The 25,522-nt window shown below is 36.8% G+C and overlaps 1 protein-coding gene across 1 annotated transcript in view; it reads left to right on the top strand.

Annotated features, from left to right (window-relative positions):
* Positions 1 to 25,522, top strand: part of ITGB8 (integrin subunit beta 8) — a gene marked incomplete at its 5' end in the record, with an annotated part of 43,238 nt that overhangs the window by 10,164 nt on the left and 7,552 nt on the right. The window contains 8 exons of the mRNA XM_082014710.1: positions 4,352 to 4,437; positions 7,116 to 7,290; positions 10,231 to 10,477; positions 12,297 to 12,462; positions 15,153 to 15,311; positions 20,296 to 20,391; positions 20,486 to 20,575; positions 23,201 to 23,335. Coding sequence (XP_081870836.1) covers positions 4,352 to 4,437; positions 7,116 to 7,290; positions 10,231 to 10,477; positions 12,297 to 12,462; positions 15,153 to 15,311; positions 20,296 to 20,391; positions 20,486 to 20,575; positions 23,201 to 23,335 — 1,154 coding nt within the window. The remainder of the gene's footprint in view (positions 1 to 4,351; positions 4,438 to 7,115; positions 7,291 to 10,230; positions 10,478 to 12,296; positions 12,463 to 15,152; positions 15,312 to 20,295; positions 20,392 to 20,485; positions 20,576 to 23,200; positions 23,336 to 25,522) is intronic.

The raw sequence follows: 25,522 nt of genomic DNA, 5'->3' as shown, positions 1-25,522 counted from the left end.
GTTTGGAAAAAGGGGAGGGGGGGAAACCCTAATTCCAGGATTAGGTTTTAGGATTGGCAGTTAAAGCATAGGCACTCATTTTTTCCTTGTAATCTGAGCAAGTAAGTGTCAGACACAATAATCACGGAAAAAATTTCCTCTCTGTAACATTTTTACAATATTTTCCCTTGTATGTGCACATTCAGCCAGAGTGAATTGAGAAGGTGTGTTAGCTGGGACAGTTACTGGCTGTCCCCTCTGCAGGAGTCACATTACTTAGCTGCTGAAGACTGAAAGGTGAATGTAACTGCAGTATACTGCATAAAAGCTGCAACTGTCCTCAGAAGTGATGCTACACGCAAGTTACTGAAGGCCACATTATATGTGGAAAGGGATAGCCTGGCTGATTGCTGTCCTTGGACAAGAGTGGATGCAGAATTTAAGGGGAAAAACTCTGTAGAAGCTAGATAGTTTTGGATCTTCTTGCCTTAACTAGTGTTCAACAGTCTGAGGACCATGATCAGGGAGTATAAGCTGCTAGTTATATTTTGTCTTTCTCTTTTTAAGAAAGCGAATGGTATACCCTCCAAAAACAGCACAAACATGTACCAACAGTGAAGTTGATATAAATCCGAATTCTTGGCTGTACTTGAACAAATGCTGTCTGTTTGAAAACCCATTTAACATCCTCTCTCAAACCCCAGTGTTTATTATTGTTATTCCATCTCTGATCATGATAAAGTTATTTTCATAACAGGGAGGCAGGATATGATTATAACATATATGATTTTTGTCTTGCCTTGATCCATCTCTCTTGTTGCTGAGTTAAGGCTTGCCACACATGCGATCGCTGTAAACAGCTGCAGTGGTTGGAGCATGGTTGTATTTTGTGGAGGAGGCTGAAAAAGTGCAGTTTAACCTGCTGCACTCACTTTTTATTATATGCATATGCCTGTGTAGTTCCCAGCACAAAATTTGGCCCTTGTTGAAAATACCTTTTGGCATACATCAGTTATAACTAAGCCAGTAGAAACTTGCCCTTAGCTTTGGCTGAACAGTAACTCAGTCTTGTCTGGACTCTGTTTTTGGTGAAGTGGCAGGAAAAATCTCAGTACTTTTTGAGCCAACTCATAAAAAAATGTTTCTTGCTTTAGCATATGATTTTTAAAAGAAACCGAGAAATTTATACTAAATCAGTTACGATTTTAGAGTAGGCTTATAGCTAAATAATAAATAATTGGTGAATGAAAGCGTGTCCATAAATGTTACTGCTATAAGGGACTATGTACTTGGGAACTACAGTAGTGATGTAGCCAGAATGTGTCTTGGGCACTAATAAACCTTTTTCAAGTTTCTCTTTATTCCAAAAAAATCAACTTTTTGAGCCAATGGTACCAATCTTGTCAATTGCCAATCTGTGACTTCATGTTGCGAAAATGGAGCTCTTGAGACTTCAGAGTTATCAACAAAAAGTTTTGCATCCAGCAATACTGTATATCTCATTTTTTAAAAGCATTTCATCTGCTGTGATCACATTGAAAACCCTAACTGGATTTTAAGATCTTTTCTTCTGCTTTAGCAGTTTAGAAAGATGCCCTCCCCTGTATTTTACCAGGTAGAGTGTGTTAATAAACTAAATCAAGTTTCAATAGATTCAATAAACTAACCATACAGAAAAAAAAAAATTGAGGCAGTTATTTTTTCATTAGTTTTTTGATGCATCTGGAAATATGGCACAGTTGTTCCAGTGATAGACACATGCTTTTTTTTTTTTAGCACATGCACGTTACAGTAAGATGGATGTTTTGGTACATGTTCAATGGCATTTAATTTGGGGAAATGTGAGAATTTGGGAGAGTACATTGCCTGTGCTATGCAGATAGGGTTATAGATTTTAAGAAAGGAGTCTCAGAAATTACTGCAGGAAATTAATTAGGACATACTCATTATTTGGTTTATACTTTGGTTTATTGATTACCATGACCGGGAATTAATTTGACTTATTCCTTATCTGTATAGCTAGATACAGAGGTCTCTCATTTCTTCCTGTCAACTATTTGTTCTTACCAGAACAGCTCTGCCTCTGATGGTGGATGTTAACTTGATTGGTAACTTTAAAGTTCATGTCATCTCCTCCCTGATTTGCCCCATGGTGGTCTTTAACCACTGTTATGCTGCACATCAGCAATTCTTATCTTTCCTTGTCCTTTGACATTTTTACTGAATCCATCACTTTATTCTCTTTTTCTTGTAATGTCTTTCATCTCTGACACCTTTGGTATCCAGTTGAAGATGGGAGTGATGTTTCTGTGCCAAGAATAATTACATTCCTTTTATTTTTACTCCTTCAACAACTTTTCATCCTATGTCTTTGTGCTTTACCAATACTGTCCTACAAAGGGGTCTGTGGCAAGCTCTACAACCCTGTGCATGTTGGTAGTACCCGGAATCCCCACTCTCGTCCTCCTCTCCTGCGGTTTGTGGTAACTTTTTCTATGGCCTCCAAGTCTCCTCTTTCAGACTCCAGAACATAAAGTGCTGTTGCCATCTTCTTATAAATGCAGAGTTTTATTGTGTCAGTGCCAAATGAGTTTGCTCTCATTTCACATCCAAGTCAAACTTGCTGTGTTTGTTTTTATAACAAACAAGCAAGCAAACACCTTTTTGATTTTCTCTTGTTCTTTTCTCTCTCCTTAGCAACTCCGCCTTTACTTATCCCTTCCCACCTCTCCCACTCTTTAATCTGTTTTCCCTCTGTTCCAGCACCTTCCTGGGCTGCTTTTCAGCTTATTGTTTCTATCATATCTATGAGAGTTTCTCTCCCTTTCATATACATTCTTTTCTCACATTGCCTGCATGGCAAAAATGGTCAACAGCAGTTTATATGAAATAGAAATATAGGTCTGCCCTTTGAAATTAATAAAATTGCCACTAACCTAGATGTTATCAGTATAATGCTGCAATTGTGCTGTACTAGGCTTTTCTATCATGTTAATACTGATAATGGTATATATGTTGTTAACACTAATAACTAAGGAAGTTGTGGTTAGTTCCTTGGATCATCAGTTACTAGAGTGACTTATTGAGGACTAGCTGTTCATGTGATACAGCATCTCATCTTTGAATGCATAGCTGAAATCAGTTAAATAAAGATAAAAAAAGATATTTTAGTACATGTTTTCCTAATACAGCTTTTTACTATGAGAAGTTGCTTTCATTACTCTAAAAAGATATATGGTTTGCATTATTGCAGGTTGGAAAAAATAATCTGAGACAGTACATGTAGCCAAAACTTCGGATGAAAAACAAACCTTTCTTCAAACTGCTTTGCTATAATGATATGCACATTATCATGATGGACCAGTTAAGAGATATAGCCTTTCCAGTATGCAGTAATTAATTTTATTTTGTTTCTAGTATGTTTTGTAATCACATAATATGCCATGCTGAATATGCCACTAAGCAGTGTTGTTAAACAGCACTACGACTGTGCTATGCACTGAAGAGTCATACCATGTGCCTTCCTCATAGCTCTTGGCAGGTGAATTCTGTCTTGTGTAGAGTCACACTGGCCTGCAAGAGCCTTGTGCTGAACATACTGAAAGGATACACTAACACTGACATTCAAGTTGAGCTGACCAAGTCCCTTGAAAAGGCTCTCTCTTCTTCTCAATTCCAACTGCCAACGTTTCATAGCAAAGAAGCAAACTTAATCAATGACCTATAAAACAAAAATGAGATAAGAGGATAAAGGACTTTGCTGATAGACCTGTTAGTAGGCACAATTTTTGCAGTTGTTAGTATAGAGTGATGTGTCTTCAGTTGGTGACACACATAATGCTGGATAAATTTGAATTTGCTTCTGAAAAAAAAAAAAAAAGCCTCTTCTGGGAAACTACTCATTCCAAAAAATGCAGAGGGGGAATATTTATAGAAGGTGAGAAAATATTTTGGGTTCTATGCATAGTGAATAATGAGTAACTCAGTCAAGTGTAAATGACTTAAAAGGAAAATGTCTATGAAGAGATAAGCTACCTGGTAAATTTTTTCTGTTAGGCAGTAAATCAGCAAGGCACATGCCAAAGATAAACTTTCACTTCAAAATTATTCTAAATCAGGATCTTAAAAATTTGACCTTGAGAATGGAGTTTTTTCAATCTTACGTGTAGTTCTAGACTGTAGATACAAAAAAAAATGCTGCAAGTATTCCTTCACCCGGCTGCCTTTGTTCTGTTTTAGTTCTGTTTGGATACGTTGTCATCACTCTTAATCTGGTGAAGTAATTTTTGAAATCTTGGTTTAAAATTAGGTATTTTACAATTCCCATGTATCATCATAAATCATGAATGTTTGGTTTCATATTTCATTGCAGAGGAAAACAGATGTGCCACTTCAAATGCAGCAACATGCACAAAGTGTCTTGCTTTGGGTCCAGAATGTGGATGGTGTGCTCAAGAGGTATGGCATTTTGCTTATTTATGTTTGACTTTATATTTTAGCTGTTTGTGATCTTTATAAAGATAGAAGACTTTTAAACTGTGAAAATTATAGTGAGAAATAGCAATAAAATTTTTAAATGACCCCTGGAGACAGAACCTGAGAAATCATGTGAAATATTTTTTGTTTCCAAAGGAGAAAATACAATCTTTTATTTGGAAAATTAGAGTAATTTTAAATAAAGTGAGAACTTTTTAATGCATTCCATCTGCTTTGTAGACAGCTTTGGCAGACTTGTAGTAGCTTTGAGAGTTCAACAGTTTTTGGCTTCAAAAGCAAAATTACTTATCAGTAATTTATATTAAGTCCTCATTATATATCAGAGCAAGTCTATACACATATGCCTATTGCATTTAGCAAAAGTTTTTACTAACAGTGGAGTTAACTTTGACTTTGCCACATCTTATGACCCTGCCACATCTTATGACCCTGCCACAAATGGAAAAAATTATTCTTTTCTTATTTTGACACTTGAAACTATCAGTTCTGAGACTTATCACAGAAGATAAATCTCAGGTAGCAAGAATTATTCTGAAACTGTTATTGCTTTGCATACTGCAAGAATATGGGAATTTCTGGTTTTGTCTGACAGAAAAAAACAGTTGGTTACATGATTTCAAGTAAGGCTGTACCATTTTAAGCACTTCAGAGGAGAAAGGTTTTTAAGAATATCAATGGAAATTACAAACTCTCATGCTCTTGAAGGTCACATGCAAGTTATCTGTAGTAGCTTTTGTTAGCAGAGGAGGTAGGTAAATTCTTAGGGTGTGCCTGGAAGAGATAAGGAATGTAAGGCACTGGTGTAACTTTATCCAAGGTACTGTGTCTTGGAATGATTAACTTAGTCTGAAACAAGCATAAGGAAAAGTAAGGCAAGAGGCACAGGGGGATTTTTTTCCAATGCCTTAGGGCATATGTAGATGGCATAATAGATTACAATGTGGAGTGGTCCAGTATTGTGGCCTGATGTTACAAAGGGCTCAGTTTTATCCTGCTACATCTGTATTTATCATGGAACAGCACTTGTTAGCTTTCCAGTGCTACAGAGCTGCAATAGGTCTCCTTCTAACTAGGCGCTCAGATTTGACCAGGTTTCACTTCTGCTCTGCTTCTCTTGCTTCACTCCTCACGTCAATCCTGAGAGTTGTTCATGGAAGCTAGGGGTTTGTCTAACCCACTTAGACCATGCTTTGATAGCCGGTTCACCTATGCACCGTCCATGGTTGTGGAATGGCAAAACCCATATTAATGCAGATACAGATTTTCCAGAGTAAAGTTATCAGAGCAGCTTTCACCTTAGCATGCCTGCTTCATCTAAATGATGTTTTTAATGAGAAAATCAGCCCTGAGCAACACTTGAGATGCTTTGACTTTATGCTCACACACAGTGAACTTCAGAAAATGCTACATATCTATCAGTCATTAGTGATAACAATGAGAGTAGGTAAATTCTTTATACATTTAAAAATCTACCTTTTTTGAAATGTATATACATCAAAAAGGGTATATAAACAGCAGTAACCTAAAAAAGTAATCTCTGTTGTCTACGTTAAAGAAGGTTATGGAAAAAATATATCAGAAGTAGACCAAAAAAATGAGTTGGAATTTGGAAAACAAGATACGTGCCTGTCGAGTCTCATTCTTCAGGGGCTTTCTCTGGTCTTTTCAGGGTGTGGATGACTATTTATTCTCTAATACACAGTTGGCTGTGTGCACTTTTTGATTGTTTATTTTCCCCGTCTGCCTCTGAAATATCAGAGATTGTCCATTGTTTGGTCACCAGCAGCGGCTGAGATGGACCAATGCTTTGAAAGAGTACAAAGGATCGTGTCTTTTTTTTTCTTTGCATGATCACGATCATGTTAATCATCAGATTTGTGGTCAGGAAGGAATTTTGCATTGGATCATGTTGGCACAATTTTGGCAACTTTGCCCTTTCGCTGCAACAAAGGATGTGCTGCTTCTGAGATCATCCTACTACTAATCACTTTTCTGTTGTTACAGGGGCTTTTTTATGTTGGTGGCATCTTAAACTGTCCAGTCCTGTTGTACATAGCTTCCTCTTTCTGGGGATTGAAATGATATAGTCCAGCTGATTTTTGGATTTGGTGTAGGGTATGGGGTAAAACTTGAACATCTGTAATAAACAAATTCAGGTTAGATAAGTGTAAAGCTGACTTCTGCTGCTACTTTTAAATATTAGCCCGAATAACATTACCAGTGGATTCGTTTGAAAACTAACCTGTTTTGATGTTGTGTGAATGACATTTTCTTGCTATTACTAACTCATAGCATAGCACAGAACTTTTTTTAGTGACATAGTGACAGTATGTAGTTTCCTTTTTCTCCAAAGTCAGCTTGTTCTGATTGTGCAAGATCCTCTTTCTCATACAAAAGTTTTGTCCTTTGTAGAAAAAAGTCATTGTGGCAATTAGGTTTAACTTCTAATTTAAATATTTTGTCATTGCCCTTATTAAAAACATATGGCTTCCATGAACTCGTTCTACAATTTATGCAATTATAATAGCATATCTTATTGTTTCAAAGACTATTATTTTGGTTTTCTCTTTCCTTTGAAGATATTACAGGGGTTTTTTTCAGCTCAGATTGTTTTGTACATTTTGTCTCTTATAAAACAGGATTTCATGGCCGATGCAACACAGAAGGGACGCTGTGACACTGTTTTCAACTTAATGAAAAGAGGCTGCCAATCAGATTTTGTAGAAAATCCCACAGTTCATGTCACAATACCCAGTGACCATGAAACAAATACACAAGTGACACCAGGAAAAGTTTCAGTCCAACTGCGTCCAGGTTGGGTTGTCTCTAACACATTGATATTATAGTCAATTTAAACTAAATACAATAATATTAAGTACAAATATTTTGTGAAGAAGTGGCTGGAAAGAATTATTTTGAAGAATGATGCTATAACATTATATTGTACAACTATGATGGTGTTGCTCCCATATTCAAGTACGGTCTCCAGCAAGAAGTGTTTCTGTCAAACACAGCTGAAGGTCAGAATAATGCAAGCAATAAGTGGAAAAGGAATTTTAGGTAGTCTTTTCTGTTTTCTGTTGTGATTTCTTGATTCTTTTTCTTTAGCACTTACACAAATAGAATCATATAATCATAGAATCATTTAGATTGGAAAAGGCCTTTAAGATCAAGTCCAACTGTTCACCTAGCACTGCCAAGTACACTACTAAACCATACCCCTACACCTACCACATCTACATGTCTATTTTAAATACCTCAGGGGATGGTGACTCAACCACTTCCCTGGGCAGCCTGTTCCAATGCTTGAATGATTTTCCCTTAGATGCATATAAATTGTTATTCCTTAATGAAAGTAAATTGAGTTAGAATCCCTAAATTCATAATTTGATAAGCTCCTTGATTTTCTGGTTACTTTTAAGTGCGTTGACTAGACAACTGTGAAGACACCAAGGCCAATATATAAGGAAGGACTGGATTCCTAAAGGAGACTTAGGTATTGACTGCCTAACATTTCATTTGTAAAATGTGTGACACATGATCCTAATAGAATCTACAAATCCCTTTATGGATCTGAGATTTTCTAGTATATCTCTATTTACCCCCAGCTGAACTCGAGTTAAATCAGTGTATGTTCTCTGTCTCTAAAATAGCTGTAGCCAACAGCAGAAGTGGAAGGTGATATAAAGGATGCAGGGTATGTTTCATGTAATAAAATTTCATTTATTTATTTCTTTTGCAAATGATAGTTGGAGAAATAAATATGTCATTTAAGAGGGATCAATCTTTGGTAGAAATACATTAAATTAATAGGAAAAATTGGAGTTACTGTAGTATCTTGCTCATCTTCACTGTATAAAAGGTAACTTTCTGTCAATTACCAGGGAAAAAGGAAGGATCTTCACAAGTGTAAAGCACAAAGAAACTCTGGTTTACCATCTTTACAATAATAAAAATAAGAAAGTGACATCAGCACTTCCTCTCCTTTCCCCACTCTCCTTCAGAGAAATTACTGATAGTCTGCCTTGTACTGATAAATGGTCTCAGGAACTGAGCTAGCTATAGAAGTGTTTGTAATCACATTTATTTCCAAAGGCATGCTGGATTTATATAAAACACTTAGCTTTATAAAATTTGGTTTAATGAACCATTTTGCCAGTAAACAGAGAAACTAACTTTGAGGTTCCATATGTGTTGCTAAACCTCTTGCATCAGGGAGGCAGAAGACTGAAATTCCAAGGACTCCAGAATAGCTTTTGATATATAGACATCCTGCCCATATTTTATTCCCCTGGAAAATACACAGATATACAGCTATAGTTGTGCCTCAAAACAGAAATCTGATACAGTATAATTATGCAGACAAAGATTTTTTATTTTGTCACTCTTTACATATACCCAACTGTCAGGCTTGGTGTGGGAAAAAATAAAAGCTTCACTCACCATCTCACTATATGCAAACTGGAGACCTGCAAGGGTCATTTACAAAAAGTAATTTGATTTACATTGGCAAAGAGGAAACACACAGGTTACAGCACACTGAAATTCTGTTTTCTTCGTGCAAGACCAGATACAGACAAATCCTGACATTTTCAGGTGGATTATATTGAAACACCATTGGAAGAAAGTATTTTGTATATTTAACCTCTCTGTGTCAGATCTTTATTACACGTACTTCAAGTATGCTATCTAACAATGTCATATGTACTAGTAAATGTCATGAATAGTGAAGTCACTTTTCAGGTGCTTTTCTTAGTGAATCTGTTTCTGAATGTGTTTAGACAGCTTTTCTTGAAAAGCTGAATAATTCTTCTATAATGTCTCCCTTCCTCCTGTCCTTTCCTGTATCTTCATTGCATAATACTGAATTAGATTCTGCACTCATCATGCAAACATCCTACTCCCTCATTTCTTCTGTGAGCTCACACTTTGGGTGAATAATTTGAAGTTATGCATTACTGTACCTGCGTAGCCCATACTCCAGTCACTTCACTCTTTTTTTGCTGGCATTACAGAATATTAGGCAAGGAAAAATGTGGGGACTATTTAGTGGCTTCCAAAGCATTAATGTTTTTATTACATATGAGAGCACGATGTGGTTCTGCAGAAGAGACAGACATTTGTCATCCTGAAATAAAAGAAGACTTCTGTTTTGTATACAGCAAAAGATGGATTTCTTAAAATGTTAAAACCTCTTTTTTTTTTTTTTTAATATTTTGATCCTACCAAGTTTCTCATTGAATCTTTGGAATTAGATTGGTGTAAACTTGAGGCACAATTTACGTGAATTTTTCAGGCTGTGCTGCCTTTGTGGTACACATGTAGTTTTAGACTCACATGACAAAATATTTGCAGGATACACTTACATACTTAGAAGTGTCAACCTTGAAGTGACTGACCACAATTCGTATGCAGATCTGTCTCCTTTGTGAGTCATAACTGCTTTTTGGTATAATGCCAAAAGGATTGCATAACGAGGAATTGAAAAGAGAATGGGGAGAAGTCAGACTTTTACGATAAATTGCACAGTGCTCCTGTGAGAAAGAAAAAGCAAGATGTTTTACGAAGAGCGCCTTTATGGCTTGTTTTTGAACAATGCTTCAAATTTTCATTTACTCTTGGGAGATTTTTTTGTTTTCTTATATATTTGCTGACACAAACAACTTTGTGCTGCAGTTGCTGTGAAAATGAATGTATTTTTAAGAGTGTCCATTCAAAAAAAGTAAATAAACTTATTTGTTTCCTTTGAATCAGGAAGTGAAGCAAACTTTATGTTAAAAGTTCGTCCTCTAGAGAAATACCCTGTGGATCTTTATTATTTAGTTGATGTCTCAGCCTCTATGCACAACAATATAGAAAAACTAAATTCCGTTGGATTTGCTTTATCTAAAAAGATGGCAAATATTTCTCTTGATTTTCGACTTGGATTTGGATCCTATGTGGATAAAACTGTGTCACCCTATATTAGCATTCATCCAGGTAGAATCCATAACCAATGCAGGTATGTAATCTTTGTATATTTACTGTAACAATGAGAAATTACTTAATTACACAAATGTGTATTATGCATATTTATTTTTAAAGCTCTTCAGAATCTGTCTTTGTTTCATTATACCTTGGTTCTCCATCAAAGTTCCTAAGAAAATGCTGGAAATTATTATACAATGCTTACTTCTGAAATATCTGGTGAGTGATTTCAGAAAAACTATTTCTGTATCAGAAAAAATATGCAGTATTTTCTTTAGCAAAACAAGCCAAAAAACTTGCTGCTTTGGTATATTTGAATATGTTTTGCATTTATTTTATAGTCAACTGTTATGTTCGTAGTTATTTTGGATATATGTTGCCTGGATTCATCACAGTTTTGTACTTTTTGACTTAGGACTTCTCTTCTGGGGTAGGGTCATGTATTCATTAACTCTTTTCATAAAACTCTACTTTTGTTGATGCAATGCAGTTTCCTTCCGCTCATTTAATGAACAAAAGCGATCCTCTGATCTAATTCCACAGTTTTGATATGAACGAGCTCCCATTTTAAATAAGAAAGGTGTTCTGGCTTGCATTTCTTTTTCATGCCATGCCTTTTATATCTTGCATTCAACACTTACATAAAGCAAGGAATTACTTACAAAACCTTCTGGAGAACAAGATTATTCATAATCAATTCAAGTCTGTATAAACTGTAATACTTGGAAAAGTGAATATTAACTATTCACACCTTCTTGCTCATTATTATCTTTCCTGGGAAGAAATAATCCAAAGTTCTGTGAAATCCATAAATATCTTTTTTTTTATTTCAGCGATTTTTGAATTGGGCACTAGTAGTGGAATTCATTAGATAGATATAAATGTCTATATTTGAAGTAATCCTCTAGACTGTCTATATAGTCAGTGGAGATCAGTTAGCACTGCCAGGACATGATTCATTTTGTCTAAAAGTAGACATATGCAGAGGTATTAATCCTTACAGTGGTAGTTTCTCTTCGTTGACTATAAATTGAGTCAGGGGTGGGCAGGTTACAGTCCAGATGCCTACACTGTATGCAACGGAAGGTGAGATGAATCCTGCTCAGCATCTCTGAATCAGATGAGTACCTCAGTTTGTGCTATGAATTCCACTGCCCTAAATGGGTCACAGAGCAGCAACTTATACATGTGCCATGGCATTAGCTTACTTATGTCAGACTTCATCCTTTCTCCCCTTATATATTGTTTCAAAAAGTATCATTTATCACTAAGATGATACAGTAAATGGAGTTTCCTATCCATTTAATGAGGACGTTTAATGTCATTAATCTCAACATTAGTTTTATGTACATTTACTTCCTAGTAGTGAATATAGGAACTTAAATTTTATTTTAGTTTTGATCCAGTAGTCTGTCTGTTAAGCTATTAAAGGATCTTAATGCTGTGGTGTAATAGCCCTTTCTCAGGATAATGAAAAGCAAAGCTGTACCACTCTGTAGATGTTCCAAAAGGGGTGATACACTCTCTGAGATCATACCATCACTAATATCACGTTTCTTCTCATTCTGTACAGAAACACTACCTATGTACTGTTACTGTATGAACTAAATTATATTATATGCATTTCCATAACATACCAATAAAATCTGTTGTTCATAGTAAATTCAAACTAATCCCCACTGAACTTAATCTCATTTGAAGTTATTTTTCTTTATTTAAGTATTTCTTTTATTGTGCATATATACATCTTCATTAGTAACAGGATTTTATGGGTTGATAGGCAGTATTTACATCTCCTTCGAATGAAAAATATGGCATGTGTTAGACTTCTGTTTTGTTTTGTTTTTGTACAGTGATTATAATTTAGATTGTATGCCTCCTCATGGTTATATTCATGTGCTATCCCTGACTGAAGATATAGCAGAATTCAGAAATGCAGTGAATAAACAAAAGATTTCTGGGAATATTGATACACCTGAAGGGGGTTTTGATGCGATGCTCCAAGCAGCTGTGTGCCAGGTAAGGAATTTATTAACAAAAGACTAAATGGTAGTTCAGACATCAATATATATATTAGTACAACAGTGCTCAGTGTTCCTGAATTCAAAATGTCAGTTCAAGGACTGATAATAGCAAGATTCCTTCTTCCTTTTCCATTACTTCTCCTTTAGGTATACATTTCCTTTCCTGATAAAGGAGAGCATAAGGAAATATTTTTCAGTATTGGTTAATGATATTCTTTACCAGCCTAACCAATATAGGATGGGCAATGAAAGCAACTGCTTTTTGCCTTAACAGGTACATGTATTCATTTCAGCCAACTACAAAATTAATTTAAAAAATTACTAAAGCCTTCCTTGTGTTCCTAAGTGAAGACGTACCATTTGACATTTCTTCTACTTAAGAATGTATTTGAAAACTAAAGGGTCAGTTACATATCTGCTCATGTAGATAAGGAAAACAAATGCACCTCAGTGTTATCGCATCTTTTAAAGAATTTAGAAACAATACAAATCAACTAAAAATCAACTTTTGTCTACTGATAAAATTTCATCACCCTCTCTCCCATGCAGAAGACGATGGAAAAGATCTGCATCAGTAGTTCCCAAGCTATAATCATATTAAATAAAAAGAATTTGTTTGCTCTAAAGGGCTCTTTTGCGTATTGTTTTTCTCCTATGCATAGTATTGCAATAGAGATTTTGAAAGTTGGATGATTCATGGGTTTGCTAATGCTCTATCAAATGGTCTTTCTGGTGCTCTTAAAGAAAGTAATTCAACTCCTGTCCAAATCACAGGCTTCATCTGTTTCTCATCTCTTGGGATGACGTCAAGATGTTTCTTTTATCTTGTCCATCTTCACATTCTCTTTTGGAACACTAGAATGAATCAGGGCCAAAAAGGAACCCAAACTGTGTTAAAAATTAATACATTGGCCCCAATTTTATTTTCACATTTTGATGAGCTGTAAAACAGGTAAATAAAAGCCACTCTTCACAGACACTCTGATCACAGCTGTTATAAAAACTTATCCTGAAGCTTTGGAAAAATTCCTTAAAATCAGTGTTTCTCATTGGACACATTCCACACTTATGACATGTGAGCTCTAGAATAATATATGGTTCCAAAAACAATAGAATGGAAACATTCATGAGCATGAGGAGGCTTTCCTGCTAACTGAATTGTGAACCAAAATGGATGAGAACAATGTGCAATTCATAACTACCATCATGAACTATAATTTATATTAATGTGCACTCATTTTGCCTACAATAGAACTTTATAACTTGCTTCATCTTGCTTTAACCAATATATGCCTGTTGCAAGCACTAGCAGGTTAGGACATGAAGCTTCTTTAAAATTTTGGTTGCTGTGATGTATGTAGGTAGGAGTCTTGAGGTGACAAAAGTGAAATGATGGAGTTTTAGGAGCAAGAAGTTTCTACAGTGCTGGAGGAGAGTTTGAGATTAAGATATAACCTGCTTAAAATACCCCTTCTTTAGGGGAATGCTGTCTAGGATAGTCTGAGGGAGGCTGATACCTAACGTGTAAACTGGAAAAGGCACCACACCCCTCTGCGCTTATCCCTGCTGTTACGAGATATTTAATCCCCATGCAGAGCTAGCAGGGAATGAGCCTGAGAAGGGAGCTAAATCCCTCTTTGCAAAGCAAAGAAAGGAAAGGTAGAGAATAAGTCATGAAGCCTGGCTGAATACATGAATGACTGTTATTTCAGATACAGGTTTCACATGAGATGAAAAATACCTGGCAGTGATAAGGGAAATGGTAGAGATGAGACAGGGTTGTAAGGAGGAGGAGCAAGGAAGGAGGAAAAAGGAAGAAAAATTGAATTAGTGAAGAAGATGATGGAAAAATTGGGAGGGGGGATAATGACAAAGAATGAGAGGCGATTCATGTGTGCCTCTAAAGTTTGATTCAAAACAGCTGTTTATTCCTTGCAGGGAAATAAATGTTACAGAAATACAAATTGGCGCCTAACACAGTTTAGATATAAGCTTGCCCTGCTACCTCCTTCGCATCACTGAATTCCTAAAATGCATTAAATTCACCCTTGCAAATGCCACTTTGCTATTAATCCCTTAAGATGATGGATAGATATACTATTTTGCTGCATAATAAGAAATTTCTTAGTTTGCAGGTGCGTGAAGACATTCGAACTTCAGTTTATTGATTGGCTGATCATATGCCAATGTCCTTTCTGGAAAGCTGTGTAGGAAAATGAAATTATAGAATGATGAGAATATAAAGTAAATAAAGTAAAAATAGAAGAGAACACCAAGTACCAATACAAATGAATGCATATTTATTTGTTGTAATGCTTTTTGTATCCCAGAGAATTTTGCAAATACTGTGCATTTGTATTTGTATGTAATAGACGCACACAATGTGGCAGCTGTTACCCAAGCCCACTATATAATGCGTAACTTGTATATATTTTAGAAAGGTCTTTCTTCAAAAAGCAAAATAAGTGGTAAGTGGATCTCAGACTCACAGTATTAGTTTTCTGATGTAGGACATGATATATATTTTCACACAAAATGCTTTAAATAGCCTGGTTTCAACTCAGTGCTGCTAAGCAGTGTAATATCTGAAAGTAGACTTTCACATTCATTTTTCATTTTGTTATTTATTATTTCAGAAAATAGGTAGTTACTACTTTCTTATGCTTAATTTTGTTTTCTTTTTAGAGCCATATTGGATGGCGTAAAGAAGCAAAGCGACTGCTTCTTGTGATGACAGATCAAACTTCCCATCTGGCCCTTGATAGTAAATTAGCAGGGATCGTAATTCCTCATGATGGAAACTGTCATTTGAAAGATAATGTGTACATCAAAGCTACGAGTATGGTAAGGTATATGTCATACATTCTGCCTTCAGAGAAGCAGCATAAAGCTGCCTAACGGAGGTTTTAAGATTGCTGCCAAAGCATTGCTTTATTTCAGTTATTAGAATAGTATTTTTCCAGGTAGGCAAGATGTGAAATGAAGAATCCATCACCTGGAAATACTGACATTCTTTTTGTGTGGGATAAAGTATTTTGGAGTCTGAGACAACATTTTGTATAAAATATAAGAAAGAAGTGTCTGGTGTGATATTTTGCACAAGAAGAAGCTGGTAATAAGTGAGAATTGCACAATCCTGCTAATAAGACAAAGGTAGTGGTCATGGTTTATGGTCAGAAGATGCATAGCTGCATTGATTGAAAAGGCTTGGTAAGAGTAAAACAGAAGACATACAACATCAATGAGCTAAATCAACCTTGATGGACTAGAAAATATTTGTGCGCCACAAAGCTTTGCTATGGTAACGTAGCATTTGAACCTCACAGTATAAAGCCAATGTGTGGTAATACATACATGTGCAAAAAATTGCATCAAATCACCTATAGCAAAATAATAAGCCTTCAGCAGATATTTTTAGCTTTCAGAATAATTTCTTCAAGAATATGTAAAATAGTCATGAGTGATTGAAGAAAGGAATTTTTTTTCTAAGATTTGTAGTATTGAATTGCTTTGGCTATTTCCTTAAATAAATGTGAATCATTCATTTAAGAAACATGAATCATTACTTAGTTGCCATGTAATCACCAGAAAACAGAAGTACAAGCTGTGTTATCATTAGAGCACATTACAGTTTTATTCTCAGTCGTAGCTGCACTTAAAATACATAGCCTGTGTTCAGCCCAAGCCAGCGATGTGCTAGTGAAATCAGTGAGGGCTATGTGTAAAATAGGCTAGACCTGATTTTAGTCCTGGGAACTGGTGTTTACAAGGATGGTGGGGCAGCAGGAAGCAGCCGCCGTATGGTGTGTGATCATGAAATACGGGAGTTTTCTGGGAATCGGTGGGTGTTCGGGGCCTTGCTGAGCGGAGGAGGGAGCTGAGCGAGTGCTAACAGGAGGGTTGTTTGGATTTCTGATTATCTGATGTTCTTGCATTCATATACTCTCTGTCACCTCTTGGATATTCCCTCACAGATGTCAGGATTATTTATTTCCCTCTAGCCAGTCTGTTCAGTTTCAGTATTTCTACAGTGTCCCTGGGATAAAAAACAACCCCTTCCTTTATTCTACTTAAAGCAAATAATGCCAAAACTTTCCCAAAGCAGAGCATACTTACAGGCTATGGTGTCCCTATCTCTATTTTGGCTTCTGGGTTTTTTTCCCCCTAACTTCAGTGCTATAAATGAGACAAGTTTTGTGCTGCTTATTAATAATTGCTGAAGGTACAAATTTTATTCTGGTGTACAGGATTCCTTTGGTAACAAAGATACTGTCTGTTTCAGAAAAAAAACCAACTATATTTGCTGTCCAACTTGAGAAATAAATTTCTGTTTCAGCTGGAAAACCTCACCAATATAAAATACAGAAAAAATTAATTAATCTCTTTCTAAGGAACTGTGACAGATTGATGGCTGACTGAAGAAGGTGTTTTCTGGATTCTGGGCTGAAAGATCATGATTTTACCATCCCATATAGAATAAGAAATCTCCATGATTATTGCTATTGATTCCTTTTGGGAAATGAGGTAGTCTTTTTAGCCACCAAAATGAAATGACCTTGAAAGATGCTTAGATCTGTGGTGGCACATTTTTGGCCCATGTGTTTTCTGGTTGCTAGCCCATATCCTTTTCAACCACGGGCTAATTCTAGCATGCCCACATATAAAAGTGGGCATGCGCTTGGTAATAAAAAAGGGGTAGAATGGAAATCTTTCTCAGTATTAGGTATTTTCTGGAGTAGATTTGACATGATAACACCATAGGGTTTGTAAGGGTAGGTGTACTGGTTTCCTGCTTTTTTTTCTTCTCAATGGTAAATAGCCTGTGATTATTTTAGTCATAGAGATCCATAAAGAAACTTCAAATGAACAAGTAAAATCAGGGAGGGGAATACTGTTTGATATTTAAATGAAATGTCATGAAAGGCTGTCAGCTCTTTAAAAAATACATCATATGAAACATATTTTTCCTTTTTTTTCCTTATCAATGCAATTTTGTTGTGCTATGCTGAATTAAAGAGCCATCTGTAATCACATCATTTTCCTACTTTAATTCTTAGCTTCTGGTAGTCTTGAGAAGTTTGCATTGTGGCATATTTTTAGTTCCTCCTTGTGCTAGTTAAGACAACTTCGCTTTATTTATTTGCATAAGCTTAACCTTTACATCAGAAGTGTTTCCAGTCAGTCACTTTTCTGCCTGTTTCTTTCTAAGTTTTGCTAAGCAAAGGTCATCAAAAAAGCATAAGACAGGAAAGAAATTTAGTCCATTTTATTTAGAACTGTGCTTGGTTAACTCCCTTTTTGAAATACTTAACATCTGTATTAGTTATCTTAGCTTAACACAGTAGGTTAAAATAATAAAATGAATGATGTAATTGGAACAAGAAAGATGATCTAAAACGAAAGTACATTCGCCTGAGCAGTAGTGGGGAGAGATAAGATAAAAGTACATGAAGTACGGCAAGATTCTTACAGCGAGCAAAGTGAAGCCCATGAGTGACCAACAGTTCCTTATGTCACCTCTTTACATGCTTAAAGTAAAAAAAGATAGTGTGGGTCTGATGATGCTTTTTTGGTTTTTTAAAGTATCTTATAATAAAACGAATTTTTTTCTTTCTAATCTGAAGTGAGACTGTAATGTACTACTGACCAAGCTGGGCACTCCAGTGAGGTAGAGCTGACAAGTAGATGAAAGTTCAGCTTGACTTGTAAGCAGACTAAGTATTTTGGGGATCCAGCCCCTGCAACACTTGCATGTCAATGCATGTTGTCTGTTGACTTCAGTAAGTTCCATCTGAATAAGTTTTTGTTTCATGAGGGCTTGGAAACCCATTTCTGATACCACTGATCCCAGAGTTTTGCCGTTAGTTGCAGAGATGTTGAAGGGCCATTTTGCTGGAATTCAGACATGTCCAGTGTCACATGTTGAGCAGGAGACTGACTTATTTGACCATCTTGTGATCTCTCAACACTGCCGCCATCTTTCACACACTTTTCACACAGTGCCGGAGGTGTTTGCAGAACACCTGGCTTCACTCGTCTCTGTCCTGGGACCACTTGGTGTGTCTGTGATCTTGCCAGACAGTTGCATGTCACCTCTAGGGTTGTGTGGCACAATGGTAGCCCCACCACTGTGGTCTGTGGTCAAGGAGAAGGCAGGAGGCTGTAGTACTGTGTTGCAGGCTATTGAGAATGGCAACAAGGCCACTGCTGCTGCAGTTCACCTACAGCTGTGCTGTGTGGTAGGAACATGTGCTCACTGCACCCTTGCATATGGCACACCCTCCAGCGGCAGCTGTAAGAAGGCCCGTTTATTGCTGTGTTGCCTGTCTTTCATCACTTATCTTAAGGAATCTAATCTCTTACCAAAGGGTAAGGGTAAGGTAAGGATCTCAACTTCTCTAAGTTGAGAGCAGCATGGACCCTAGCTAAGATCAAACTGCAGCAAGAAACTCCTTTGTTCTTTCTATACAAGGCTCTTTATAAAGGTGCAATATGATGGAACCCGGATTTTGCCCCCTTGCATAACTGTCTCAGCTGTCTTGGCATTCAGATTGCTGTTAGGAGACCAGTTGACTTGCAGGGTGCCTTGAGTAACAAGTGGCACTCGGAGGAGAAATGGATTATGCAGGGAAACAGAGTGTGTTTGTGCAACAGAGGGACGATATGGGGCAAATGGTAAAAAATATCAGGAAGAAAAAGACAGCAGAAGTATATGGAGGAAAGAGGTTGAAGGTGGCGGTGTCCTGATGAAATATCTGTAAGGGGAAAAACAGGCCAAGGTCCCAGTCACTTCTCTATGTATAGTCATGAATTTTAAATATGGAATTTACTTCCTGAGAAGTATTCACAGATGTATGGTAAATAAGCAGTAACGTTTAGATACAGTTTGGTTTAGAGTACTGGAGCTGGAGGGTTCTCACATAGCCCAGGTGTACAAAGCACACCGGGGCCACACAGATACCCTTGTGCTCCCCCAGATCTTGGATGAAGGGATAGCAACCCACCTCTTGTTCTCAAATCCATGTCAGATCTCTCAATGAGAAGTGTAGAAGGGCAGGTCACTGGCACAGGACATACCATCATAGGTACTTCACCAAATAGGGGAGATACTCATGAGTGAAACTCATGCTACCTTCTTCAAGCACAAGTGTGGTCAAGAAAATGTAGCAGGTCGTCATGGTGAGGACTGGAGGCATCACTCCTAAGGCAGGTCTTGGACATACAGAGAAGGAGAAAGCTGTCAGCTGCAAGAAAGATATATACAGAATACTGACATTGGTAGAACATGACCCAGTGTCTGCATTTAGCTGATGTGTCTGATCCCTGGTGACAAAATACATTTCTGAGAAACAAACTTCTCACTACTCACCTTGCTGTTCCCAAGAGCCCACCTCATCTCAGTGCCCTCGTGTTGAACTTTCTCCCTGATTTTTGCACAAGAACCCACTTATCATTCTCAGCAATCTCATTATTTCTCAAGATGGACCATGGAGATGGCCCATGGACAATATCATATCCATATTTCTTAAGCATCTGACTCAAACTGACAAAATAGTACTGTATGACTTAGTCCTCCCACTGTGCAGCACCCCTGCATAATTGGCAACAGATAAGTCTGTCAGAGTCTGGCTGATGCCCTGATGATTTTTTTTGTCATGATCTGTTTATTTGGTTGGTCCCATCTTCTTTTGGATGTAGGCCTAGAATTTCTCTGTACATTTAGAAATAAGGATTGGGATTGTTTTGGAATCCTATAGTGTGTCATATGTGAAATATAAGGTTTTTCCCTACCAATCTGCAGTCTTCTCTTTTCTGTTGTATTTTGCAGGAGCATCCATCTCTTGGGCAGCTCTCTGAAAAATTGATTGACAATAACATCAATGTTATTTTTGCAGTTCAAGGAAGCCAGTTCCATTGGTATAAAGTAGGTTAGAAACCTGATTTCTTTTTCCAATTTTGAAAGGACAAAATTTATATTAATAATTAAAACTGTGCATAAATGATTGTATTTTTCATAGGATCTGTTACCTCTGTTGCCTGGTACTGTTGCAAGACAGATAGAATCACAAGCAGCAAATCTGAATGATTTGGTGGTAGAAGCCTATCAGGTATGATGAGAGTGACAATATTGTATGCTGTATTTGTACAGGGATTTTTCACCTTTCATAGCCTAAAGTTGGAATTTCCAGGATCTTGGCTTCTATCTGAAGTCCACAAGAATAAGTTCCCTACTGTTCTGAATGTCCAGGTTGGTGGGTGACCCCATCCCACGATAGCTCTCAAATTCCCAGACTGACAGGTTCTAAAAGCTGAGAGATAGCACTTTTTTCTTTCTAAGGGTGCTTCTAAATATGCTGTTTGATTCTCTGCACCTGTTGCCAGGTAACTTCAAAAGAAATGTCTGGCTTATTTGAATTTTGGCATCTCAGATCTCTAGTTACAGACTAGACACCACTGTCTAGGCACCACATAAATTCAGAGCAAAAAGATAGTGCAGTATCTAGAGGTTTTTACAGCATAATTCTTAGAAAATGGACAGCAGGTGGGAATTTACAAGGAGGTAGTTTGACAACAGTGGATATTATGGAAAGCAGGATTTACACTGCACAAAGCAGTATAATGACTCAGAGTTTTGAGTCATAGCAGTGAAGAAGAGTTTTGATAGGGATTTGGGAGAGAACGATGGAAATAGCTTTGTGAACCCTTGCCTGGACTTCTCAACTGAAAGTAATACTGTGAGAAAGTAATAGTTTGGGAAAGAGCATAAAGTCATTTTTCACAAATGATTGACAGGGAATGGCAACTTGAAAGTGGAAATTGGCATCTTGATAGTGAATGAAAGAGCCTGGTAAGCGGGGGCATAAACAGCTTTGAAAATGAAGGCAGGTAGTATACGTTTGATGTTCTAGAGCTCAGGGAGCCCACAGAGCAGCATCAAAATGAACACAATCTGTTAGATGGTTGAATGCTGACAGGGTATGCAAGTTACACAAACACGCAAGTTCCAAAAGTTGGAAAATCAGTGACAAAACTATATGCAAGGTATCAACACGTATCACATTATTTTTGATTATTTGGATATGGGAGGCTGAAATTATCCATTGTACTATGGATAGTACGTATCTAAATCAGGCTATTTTCTTTCAGTAAATTTGCTATAATGAAGAGCCAAGTCCCATGTCTGTTCCTAGTCAATAGAGTGGGTTTGTGCACATTTTTCTCACCGTTGTGTTGGGAACATTGTGCAGAAGGCAGACATTCAAAAGCAGAGGAAGTTAGGTGTAATCAAATTGCAGAGAAGTTCTCACTGATATTGTACTTTCTCTTATAAAATCTAGAAATCTAATTTTGAATATGGAGGTTTGCAGGAAATTGCTAGCAAAAAAATTTGAAGATCATAGTCCTTTTGTATGCCACTTTTACGCTGTCCATCCTAAACTGTATCCCTGTTTATAGAGCACAGTGCAGTGCAAACATTCAAGGAGAGGAAATGAAAATTTACAAAATAATGATTTAGTTCAATGGAAGACTCTGTGGGACTTTCCTGCTCTAGCCACCCCCAGTTTGCTTTTGCCTTATTTTCATTTTTTAGACAGTACCTTCCTAACCTAAACTTCATTGGATTTGATACTTTGAGAGTTTTATCATATTTTAAGGGGCTTGTAATATACAAACACACAGTTAACAGGGCTTGTATGTTTTGCTTTCTTGAAAGCAAAAGTACTTAGATAAGAAAATTAATTTAGTGTTGATGTTTGATGACAGTGGGCCTCTTGCACTCTTGTTCTAGGCAAGGAAACCCTAGGCTTAGTTGTGGAAAACCCTGGCTGAAAATCCCTGGCTAAATAGCCAAAGATGAGTCACTAATTTTCAAAAAGTTACTAAGATAAACATGTGTTCAGATTCATGTAATTAAATTTCCATTTGTAGCAGCAAAAATATCCCACTAAACTAATTTTTTTAATAGTAATATGCCAGGAATTTTAATAATCTCTGTGCAATTTTCAACTCATAGGTTTGTACAGAGCTTTAATACATTTTTAAAGGGTCAAGAAGCAATATTCCTTCTTGGAAGGATGTAGGATTTTAGAACATGCAGTAAATACAAATTACAAAGTATCTGGCTTTTTCATGATTTTATGTTGCAAAAAGCCCTAATGGGAATCAACCAGTTGCTGACTTATATAGTCCTAGCTGACCCAAATAAATCAGTAAGAATAATCCCAATAGCCTTTAGATCACCCTAAGGATTGTTCAGAGGAAATTTTTCCAAAAGAGATGCAAAATAACAGAAGTTTATAAAGTGTCAAGTCAATTAGGAACTTTTTCTGCTATATACCAATAGTTCTATGTATGTTTACTGTTTTATTTTAAATGTGTGGCTGAAAGGCAGTGTAGTCTCTCAAACAATAAGAAGTTTTTGTTGCACATGATTGTTAGAATAGATTTTCAAATTGCCAAAAATACAGTCTCAAAACCATTTCAGAAAAGCTGAAAACATTTTTCTCTGGAAAACGTAATCCTCTTTATCAGAATTACCAGTTCACTGGTTGTGTATATTTGGAATGTAATCAGGTCTTTATATGGGAAACAATGCTTTAATTCATTCCTTTATTCACACAGACAAGCTTTCTTCATTTTTAGTCAGACATAGTAGCCATACTTGGTGTTAGTCACTAATGCACATTACGTGTTACAATTGAATGCAACTAAAACTTGTTTTCTGGTTACAGAAATTAATCTCTGAAGTGAAAATTCAAGTGGATAACCAGATCCAAGGTCTTCACTTCAATATCACTGCAATTTGTCCTGATGGAAGTAAAAAAACTGGCATGGAAGGATGTAAAAATGTGGGATATAATGAAGAAGTATGTTGATAGTTCTCATTCTTCAAGGAATTGGAATATTTGTTTTCCTGTTTGGTTGAGTTACAATGGTGTGAAATCTTCTAGGGATTTGCTTAAACTGCAAATTGATTTATGTAATTAATGATCACAGACTCTCTATTATTCTCTGGTTTTATTTTTCCTGAACCTTATTTTAATTCTCACTAATCTCATGGAACTCAGGCTCAAAGCTTTTCTGAAAGCTAACATCCATTAAAACTCTCCTCCTTTGTCCTCCACTGGGCACAATGGACATGTTCATTGTGATGAAATCTGCAAATCTGTAGTAAAGAGGTTGAAAGATAATCACCCAGTGGAAAAGAATCACTGGAATTTGTGTTCCTTGGGTCTGTACGAGCAGCCACTTTTTCCTCTCCTTGTTCTAGTAGTCTTCATGCACACTCAGGGTTGTGGATAATTAGTGTATTTTATAAATCAATTTAATAAAATGATTTATCCCCATTTGGATTGGTGCCACCTACTGAATGAAACAGATTGTAAAACTGGAGCATCATGCACTGTTGAAAAATATGGGGAAAGATGTATGGATAATATAAAGAACACAGTTTTCTTCCCAGAACAACTTCTCTGCGCCTTGGTATATTTATTTTAATTGCTTGGACCAGTAGAGTAATTAATTTAGCTTTCCAGGAAGAGGTCTGTGTTTCTGGAGAGCAGGGTCAAGGAGCTCTTTCCTTCTTGACTTGTATGTATGTCTCAGCTGATGTGATTTTACTTGTGTCTGTGTGTAGAAATAGCAAAACAAATCAGTAGATTAAATGTGCAAATTTTAAATACTTTCATTTAGATGTATTTTATGGTCTTCTGAATTTTGTCTGCATGACTTGCTACTGATTAGCTTCTACAGTTTAAGGGAGATTTGCTGTGGTTTTGTTCTTAACTCATCTCTTCTCCAGTGTTGTTCCCTGTGCATGTCATAAGAAATAGGGCTGGAATTTGTTCTGTTTAATGAAAAGAAAAATATTTATATCTGTTTCTTTTTAATAAAAAGCCAAGCCAGTTGATTGTAAAAGATTGCATGTGGTCCCAAACCTCTACTGCTGTTGAAAATGAACCATCCTCAAGCGATTAATTTATTTTAACCGTAAATCCTCCTTTCAGTATTTGTTTATAGGCAAAATGCTTTTCCTTAATTCTCACATTCCTTTCATTGTCTAATCCTTCTTCCTTCCTTTTCTTACCAAAACACAAAGTGTATTATATTCTAGAAGAATCCTACAGCCTCTTTAATGTGCAAAACTAACTTTGGCTATTAGCAAGTGTCAGTGTTCACAGTGTTATAATTATTTAGTTGCAATACGTTTAAACTTTCTGCTGCTGTGTTCAGACCCGTCAAATTTCACAACTCGTATGGAAGACATGAATTGCCCTTCCCACCCGTATCCCCGCCATTCCTCCAGTAGTGTGTTGTACATGATGATGTTTTCTAGCAGGGCTCTGTGTTGAATAAAAAGCACATTCTGTAGCTGCAGCCTTCCTTCCCACGTGATACACACCTGCCATATGAATTAATTACTGCATAGACACAATTTTGCCCCGTAATAGAAGGGAAGAAGTCTTATGCACAGAGAGTGCAGGCAACTGAGGGGTTATGTGTGTAGTGGCGCATTTATGGAACAAGAAGAAGAAAAGCAAAGGGTGAGACAAAGCCTGTGTGCCCTCTCAGTACGACATTAAGAAGCGCATGCTTCTGCACAGCACTCTTCTCCTGTTGTCTGTGCAGGCAGCCGCAGCCCTGCTCGCCACAAAGCCACCATTGTTCCCAAGGGCTTGGCTCTTCTCGTGTGGGGGTGCAGTGGGAGGGGGAGACAGTGATGAGAAATGAATGGTTTTAGTCTTTGTGAGTAGTTTCAATGTCATATGTAATCAGTTTCTTAGGTTTTCTCTCTTTTTTTTTTTTATTTGGAAATCTTTGTTCTTTGGTGGTAAATAGTAAAGGTATTTGCTTCTCTTGGGCTCTTTTCTCACCTTTTCCTCTTGATTAGATTTTCTCTGTGAGGAGGCATGGAAGAGGTGTTTTCTGTCAGCAGGCTAAATAGCCTTAGTGAGAATACCCTGTCGGAAGCCTACCAGTCAAAAAAAACCCAACCCAAAACCAATTGTGAAATACAAGACTGCTATCCAGTGAAAGTATCACAGATGTCAGAG

The sequence above is a fragment of the Phaethon aethereus genome (assembly GCF_964289735.1).
Source record: "Phaethon aethereus genome assembly, chromosome: 2".
Taxonomy (NCBI): Eukaryota; Metazoa; Chordata; class Aves; order Phaethontiformes; family Phaethontidae; genus Phaethon; species Phaethon aethereus.
This window is presented reverse-complemented; position numbering and strand designations above follow the sequence as displayed.